This window comes from Mandrillus leucophaeus, unplaced genomic scaffold, assembly GCF_000951045.1.
Source record: "Mandrillus leucophaeus isolate KB7577 unplaced genomic scaffold, Mleu.le_1.0 Scaffold105, whole genome shotgun sequence".
In the NCBI taxonomy this organism is placed as follows: domain Eukaryota; kingdom Metazoa; phylum Chordata; class Mammalia; order Primates; family Cercopithecidae; genus Mandrillus; species Mandrillus leucophaeus.
In genome coordinates, this window is record NW_012098654.1 from 3,049,528 (window position 1) to 3,057,981 (window position 8,454).

General features: G+C 51.8%; 1 protein-coding gene across 1 annotated transcript in view; it reads left to right on the forward strand.

Annotated features, from left to right (window-relative positions):
* Positions 1 to 8,454, forward strand: part of SLC45A1 (solute carrier family 45, member 1) — a 22,183-nt gene that overhangs the window by 12,349 nt on the left and 1,380 nt on the right. The window contains exons 5-7 of the mRNA XM_011981484.1: positions 1,856 to 2,009; positions 3,977 to 4,153; positions 5,648 to 5,853. Coding sequence (XP_011836874.1) covers positions 1,856 to 2,009; positions 3,977 to 4,153; positions 5,648 to 5,853 — 537 coding nt within the window. The remainder of the gene's footprint in view (positions 1 to 1,855; positions 2,010 to 3,976; positions 4,154 to 5,647; positions 5,854 to 8,454) is intronic.

The window sequence follows — 8,454 nt, forward strand, 5'->3', positions numbered from 1 at the left end:
GGTTTCACCATGTTAGCCAGGATGGTCTCGATCTCCTGACCTCGTGATCCGCCCGTCTCAGCCTCCCAAAGTGCTGGGATTACAGGCTTGAGCCACCCCACAGCGCCCGGCCGGAAAGAGGTTTTCTAATTGCTCAGGTCGAGGGCGCCGCCAGCCTCGTTGTGGATGATGCCAGGGTAATTTATCTTGCCTTTGTCAACACTGGATCATCCCAGACTGTTTCAAAAAGTTCAGACTGGCTTTAGATTCAGTTCCTTAGGTGTGGTTGAAAATCTCGGGCCAGACATGGTGGCTCATGCCTGTAATCCCAGCACTTTGGGAGGCTGAGGCAGGTGGATCATGAGGTCAGGAGATGGAGACCATCCTGGATAACATGGTGAAACCCTGTTTCTACTAAAAATGCAAAAATAACTTGGCCCGGCATGGTGGCGGGAGCCTGTAGTCCCAGCTGCTGGGGAGGCTGAGGCAGGAGAATGGTGTGAACCCGGGAGGCAGAGCTTGCAGTGAGCCGAAATCACATGGCCGCACTCCAGCCTGGGCGACAGAGCAAGACTCCATCTCAAAAAAAAAAAAAAAGAAAGAAAATCTCATCTTCATCCCTTTTTTCTGTTTCCTTTCTCCGTAGAGTGTAATTTATGCATCAGTGCTTTGAGGAAAGTAAAAATCATGAGCTAAATATAAACACATCCAGGCTCAACGGAGACAGAGGCGTAACTGCAACGCTGTTCCTCCACAGGCGTGGGGGACGCGCTCTGCTGATGTGGGTGTCCTGGGAGCCGGCACTGCGGCCTCTCGGCTTCCTTTCCCACCGGGAGTGTCCAAGGCCGACCGCACCGCAGACACCCCAGTGGAGCGAGGCTGCAGCGCCTCTTTGCTCTCAAACGTCTAAATTCAAAAACGACTGGTTCCCCGAGGTGGGAGGGAGGATCACTTGAGGCCAGGAGTTTGAGACCAGCCTGGGCGACACAGTGAGACCTCATCTCCATAACAATTTTTTTTAAATTAGCCAGGCGTGGTGGTGCACGCCTGTAGCCCCAGCTGCTCGGTAGGCTGAGGTAGGAGGATCACTTGAGCCCAGGAGGCTGAGGCTGCCATGACTGCACCACTGCACTCCAGCCTGGGCGACAGAGCAAGACTCTGTCTCTAAAACAGCAACAACAACAAAATGACAAGTTCCCCTGACTGGAGTCTGTGCCCCAAACCCAAGCAGGGCTACTTGGAATGAAACCTTCTCATTCCAGGAGGAGTTTGCAAACCTAGTGAAGATGTCCATGGAATGTGGTTCTTGAGCCCCGGAAAGAAATCGAAGCCCCTCGCACCAGTTTCCATCCTGTTGACCGTGGGGCTTGTTGTGTGTTGTGTGAGCCCCTGTCGAGGGCCGAGGTGCTCGTGTGGGCAGGGCCACCCTGTGTTCTGTGTGGTGGAGGTTCCACCTGTCCAGAGAGAATTTTGAACACATGTTCCTGGTGGCCACCTTGAAATAAGTCTTTCCCAGCCTTCTCTTGTGAAAAAGAAAGGACTTCCTAAGTGTTCGGATCTGAACTGACCCACGTGTATTTCAAATGTATTTTGCATTTTACAAAGTCTTATCTCACTCCCTGTGGCACAGATCGTGTCCTGTGGCGAAACCGTAGGCATACCTGAAATGAAATTCTAGTCTTAGCTGGTCCAGGGCCTCGGAAGCGATGCCCTGAAGCCGTTCCTCTGAGGCTGGTGTCCACGCGGGGCTCATGCCCTCTGATATGAAGACAGACCGGTGCGGTGTTTCCGAGAACGCATTCCCCTGAGCAGAGCGGAGTCTGCGCTGCCTGATGGGGTGCGGGGCTCTGATGAGGGGTTTGTGGGCTCTTCCCAGGTCGCCAACATCCTGCTCAACGGCGTGAAGTACGAGAGCGAGCTGACGGGCTCCAGCGAGCGCGTGGAGCAGCCTCTGTCCGTGGGCCGCCTCTGCTCCACCATCTGCAACATGCCCAAGGCACTGCGCACCCTCTGCGTCAACCACTTCCTGGGTGAGCTCCCGGCCAAGCCTCCCCGTAGTCCCGGTCCTGCTCAGGGCTCTCGCCCCACTGGCCTCCCAGGATGCCCCTGAGCCTCCCTTCCCAGAACTTTTCTATGTTCACCAGCCCCCTACAGCAGCACCAAGGGCAGGCCTGGGGTGCGGTGGCTGCCCTGGAGGGCTTTTCTCCGGGGTGCCTGCCCTGGACAGCCCCAAACTAAACCAGGTGTCACCATTGAGAGCCACATAGCTCACTCTGGATCCGACACCTGGGTCTCCACAGAGCCAAAATTCTTATTACCTGAAGCCCTTTGGACAACTCCACAGTGAAATGATGGACCCACACCTTCCCACCTTCCCACCTTCCAACTTTGTCTTGCTCTGTCTTCAAGCACAGACCCCACACCTGCCTGCCCATGTCTATTGCCGTTCGTCAATTCACACGGCTGGCCTTTGAATGACCAATGAAAAGCACCAACTTGCATTTCATTCCATTTAGTCTCTTTTCGCTGTTGAGTGGTTGAACGTTTGAACATGATTCAGAATTTGAGGCTGGGCACGGTGGCTCACGCCTGTTATCCCAGCACTTTGGGAGGCCAAGGCTGGTGGATCACGAGGTGAGACGATCGAGACCATCCTGGCCACCATGGTGAAACCCCGTCTCTACTAAAAATACAAAAATTAGCCGGGCGTGGTGGCGAGTGCCTATAGTTCCAGCTACTTGGGAGGCTGAGACAGGAGAATTGCTTGAACCCAGAAGGTGGAGATTGCAGTGAGCCGAGATGGCACCACTGCATTCCAGCCAGCCTGGTGACAGAGCAAGACTCCACCTCAAAAAAAAAAAAAAAAAGAAAAGAAAGAAAAAAAAGAAAGAAAGAAAAGAAAAGAAAAGAAAAAAGAATTTGAGATAATCTAGGCTCTCGTATATTGTGGGACATAAATCAACATGACCTTCTAGAAGGCAGTTTCGTAATGGGTGAGAATCTTGAAAATGGTCCTACCTTTTTCCCCTGTGACCTTACTCAGTATTCCATGCAAGCCCGTAATCAAAAACTAAATTCAGAATATATATGCAAGGTACTGATCACAGCATGGCTTAGGACAGCCACAGTCTGTGATCGGGGATAGAGGTGTCAAACAGTTGGGGAAGGGTTAAATATATCAGGGTGCACCCACACTGTGAAATATTCTGCTGCCATCAAAACGAGTCTGTTTAATAATTCTCGATGGCATAGAACATTATAGATGATAATTCATTATGGTTCGAGAGGGCCTATAAATACCACCTTCCTCTACCAAAGACGGAATTCCCATGGTTCAAGGAACGGAGTGCTAAGCACATCTGCCAGCACATGCATGCCTGTGCTTCCTGGTGGATTTCTCCCAATTAAATGGACCCCCTCCCCTGTATTGCCGAGGTAGCTGGAGCACCTCCACTGCTACCCTTGCCTCATGTTTATAGAAATATATGGTGTTTTAAAATAAAAAAAAATTGTAAGGAAACTCTGTTAGTCTGTTCTCACACTGTTAATAAAGACATACCCAAAACTGGGTAATTTATAAAGAAAAAGAGGTTTAATGGACTCACAGTTCCACATGACTGGGGAGACCTCACAATCACGGCGGAAGGCAAAGGAGGCACAAAGGCACATCTTACATGGCGGCAGGCAAGGGGGCGTGTGCAGGGAACTGCCATTTATAAAACCATCAGGTCTCATGGGACGTATTCACGACCATGAGAACAGCATGGGAACTGCCATGATCCCGTTACCTCCCACCAGGTCCCTCCCGTGACACACAGGGATTACGGGAGCTACAGTTAGAGATGAGATTTGGGTGGGGACACGGCTAAACCATATCAGAAACGAACACAGTTTTAATCGCTCCTTGCTTTTATAACCAGTAGATACACGTTGGTTAGAGAAAGGGCAGAGTGCTGGCCTTTGCCCCCAACGTCATCAACCCCTTTCTTTCTTCCAGGGTGGCTCTCATTCGAGGGGATGTTGCTCTTCTACACGGACTTCATGGGCGAGGTGGTGTTTCAGGGGGACCCCAAGGCCCCACACACGTCCGAGGCGTATCAGAAGTACAACAGCGGCGTGACCATGGGCTGCTGGGGCATGTGCATCTACGCCTTCAGTGCAGCCTTCTACTCAGGTACCCGCCGCCAGCCAGGCTGGCACGGTAGTGAGGGCTTTGGTTGGGTCCCTGGAGCATGTGAAGTGAAGGCAGGTTCATGTCCTTACGATTGCAGACACTACGTACCAATTTGGGGGGCACCACTGTCTTTCCCCGCTGCAGGGCACTGGGCCTGGGGGAGCCGGACTGAAGAAATGGAGCTTGTGGGCCTCAGGCCTCTGAGAGCTGGTGGCCTATGGGGCACGGGTGCTTGTCAGAACCTGACTATACCTGCAGGCCGTAGCGAGGGTGAAGTGGGGGCCCAGGGGGAACCTGAGGCCATTCCCAGGCAGCGTATCGTCTGCCAGCCCCCAGCTCCTTCCCACTTTGATTCAGGGAGCAACCTGTCCCCAGGGAGGTGGGGGCAGGGGTGAGTGATCGTGGAGCATGGGAGTGGGCAGGGGCCAGGGGCCCAGATGACTTTGAGGTTCTCTGTCTGGGGTACCCTTGGAGCACGGTGCTTAGTTCATACCAGGGTGAAGCCGAGGTGCCAGCCCCATGGGGCCTGGCTGGTAGCGTGCACCGGGCAAATTTTATCCCAGAGGTCCACACACTTTTTCTGCAAAAGGCCACAGAGTTGGTATTTCCAGCTTTGCCGGCCCAGCGGTCTCTGTTGCAGCCCCTCACTGAAAGCCACAGACAGGGGAAACCGAATGGGCGTGCCGTGTGCCAGTAAAACTGCACTGTGTTCACTGAAATATGAATTTAATGTGATTTTCACATGTCACAAAATATTCATCTCTTTTTGATTCTTTAAATTAATTTTTTTTTAATTTACAAAACTAGTCTGCAGGTTGGACTTCGCCTTCGAGCCATGATCTGCCAACTGCTTTATTTTAGTTGCCCCCATCTTCATGGGTTCGAGCCCCAAAGCAGAGGGTCACTGAGGGGCTGCGGCAAGAAGAAATTTGTCAGATCTCACTTGCGAGTCCACGGGGCGGCACCTTGGGTGTTGGGTTCCCCCATAGCCGTGTGGCCTTGGGGCATGGGGAACTGGCCCCATTTTATCGATTCTAGGGAGCCCCGTTGCTGATATCCATGCTGTCGCGTCATCTTGGGGGCGTAAAGATGGTGGCCGACGACGGGATGGGCTGCTGTTGTGCCCATAATTACACAAGAACACAGAGGTTTAGCTCGAGACCCTCAGTCCTTGAGCCTTTTTGGTGTCACAACCCCAAGATCCCTCCACCTGCAGAAGCCCTGGGGGACCTGACCCGAGCCGGTGTGAACAGGACACCCCGGTCCTGCCATCCACCCAGACAGCCCTGCCCTGGGCTCCCACCAGAGTTACTGGGGCGGTCTCTCAGCTCCCCTGGGTGCCCCAGGAAGTACTTTCTGGTCTGGGGCAAGTGGCCTGCCAAGCCAGGTCCCACCACTGCTAGCTTCAGGTCAGCCGTGGGGAGGTAGCGCTGGAAGCTGAGTCCCCGGAGGCTCTGGCCGTGTGGCACCGCTCACCTTCTCTGTGGCCCGCAGCGATCCTGGAGAAGCTGGAGGAGTTCCTCAGCGTCCGCACCCTCTACTTCATCGCCTATCTCGCCTTTGGCCTGGGGACGGGGCTCGCCACCCTCTCCAGGAATCTCTACGTGGTCCTGTCGCTCTGCATAACCTACGGGGTTTTATTTTCCACCCTGTGCACCTTGCCCTACTCGCTGCTCTGCGATTACTACCAGAGTAAGAAGGTAGGTGCTCTCCCTTGTCTTGCTTCGGGTCCGCTTCTTGGAGAAGCCCCTCCGGAGAACTGTCCCCCAGGACCAGCGGCACAATCCGCAGAGCCAGGTGCACAGTGATGACTGTCAAGACAGCAATGGCAGAGCATTCAACCAAGGGGGGCCCTTCTGAGCGTGGGGCGTGCACCTGCCTGTAATCCCCTCACTGCTTCCTTAGCACAAGCCTCGAGCTCACCCAGGCTCTGGGTTGGGCTCTGTCCTTTGCGGGGATGCACGGAATGGGAGGCTGCCCCTTCCTACTCCTTTGTCAGGTCATGGGGTCTCCTGTTGACGCCTGTCCCAGTCATTCAGGGTGGGGCTTATGGGGAGGCAGTGAAGCTCAGAAAACTCAGCAATCCAGATCAATAACATGTTAATACAGTATTTTTAAAAATCAGAATTTTTGCCAAAAAACCATGCAGAACAAAAACATCAGTTTTTCTTTTCCTTTTTTTTTTTTTGAGATGGAGTCTCGCTCTGTCACCCAGGCTGGAGTGCAATGGCACGATCTCGGCTCAGTGCAACCTCCGCCTCCTGGGTTCAAGCGATCCTCCTGCCTCAGCCTCCCAAGTAGCTGGAATTACAGGCAGGTGCCACCATGCCCAGCTATTTTTTTATATTTTTAGTAGAGACGGGGTTTCACCATGTTGGTCAGGCTGGTCTCTACTAAAAATACAACAAATTAGCCAGGCGTTGTGGCGGGCACCTGTAGTTCCAGCTACTCAGGAGGCTGAAGCTGGAGAAAGGCGTGAACCCTGGAGGTGGAGGTCGCAGTGAGCCAAGATTGTGCCACTGCACTCCAGCCTGGCCAACAGAGCAAGACTCTGTCTCAAAAAAAAAAAAAAAAAAATGAAATTTCACTTCACATAACTTAAAACATGGCTGTTTCAATCAATGAAACTCAAGTTTCTCCTGGATCCCAGAATTCAACCTGTATTTATAAACGTATAATATATTTAGCTACTATTTTGTTTAAATGAACTCGTTGGGCTAGGTTGGTAAATGTTATAATTTTTACTATTTTCTACAGAGAAAATAGTTTCTAATTCAAGTTGGAGCTATCTGTGCAGCAGTTTCTCTACAGTTGTACATAAATGTTTTTACTATAAAATGACCTAATGTATAAAATACTACTGCATGCCATAATAAAGATAGTAGTACTTTCAAAAAAAAAAAGAGAGGATCAATAACAGTGCTGAGCCACCCCATATTGGAATCTGAGGCAAAAAGAAAAATGGCATTTAAAAGTGCCTTAAAAGGCCGAGTGCAGTAGCTCACGCCTGTAATCCCAGCACTTGGGGAGGCCGAGGCGGGTGGATCACTTGAGGTCAGGAGTTCAAGATCAGTCTGGCCAACGTGACGAAACCGTGTTTACTAAAAATACAAAAATCAGCGGGGCATGGTGGCCCGTGCCCATAATCCCAGCTACTGGGGAGACTGAAGCAGGAGAATCGCTTGAACCCAGGAGGCGGAGGTTGCAGTGAGCCAAGATTGCGCGACTGCACTCCAGCCTGGGTGACAGAGGCTGCGTAAATAAATAAACAGGCCAGGTGCGGTGACTCACGCCTGTAATCCCAGCACTTTGGGAGATCGAGACAGGTGGATCACGAGGTCAGGAGGTCGAGACCGTCCTGGCTAACACAGTGAAACCCCGTCTCTACTAAAAAATACAAAAAATTAGCCAGGTGTGGTGGCGGGTGCCTGTAGTCCCAGCTACTCGGGAGGCTGAGGCAGGAGAATGGCGAGAACCTGGGAAGCGGAGCTTGCAGTGAGCCGAGATCACGCCACTGCACTCCAGCCAGGGGACAGAGCGAGACTCCGTCTCAAATAAATAAATAAAAAATAAAGTGCCTTAAATTTTTGTTGATATTTTGCTCAGCATAGACTTTTAACAGCTGTACTGAGATATCGTGCACCATCTAATAGCGTGTGACGTGCACCGTTCGGTGGTTTCGGCACACGCAGAGTTGTACAACCGTCACCACCGTCAATTTCAGAACAGTTTTGTCAGCCCAGGAAGAATCTGTCAGCTGTCACCCCTCTGACCCTCCCACTCTACCAGGCCTAGGTGACCACTAACCTACTTCCTGTCCCCATGGACTTGCCTATTTGGGACGTCTCCTGTGATGGAGTCAGGCGATCCATGGTCTTTTGTGTCTGGCATCTGTGGCACAGCTGTAGGCTTTGAGCTCCATCCATGCTGTTTCCTGGGTCAGGGCCTCATTCCATTTTATGGTCACATAATGTTCCCACCATAATTTTCTTTTGCAGTGACTTTGAAATTTTAAAATGCTGCATTGAAATATTACCTGCACAGCCTGAGCAACATAGTCAGACCCATCTCTTAAAAAAAAAAAATTAAAAATTAGCCAGACGTGGTGGCATGCACCTGTAGTCCCAGCTATTCAGGAGGCTGAGGTGGGAGGATCACCTGAGCCCAGGAGGCTGAGGCTGCAGTGGGCTGAGATTGTGCCACTGCACTCCAGCTTGGGCAACAGAGCAAGACCCTGTCTCAATAAAGAAAAAGAAAAAGGAAGGAAGAAAGGAAGGGAGGGAGGGAGGGAGGAAAGGAGG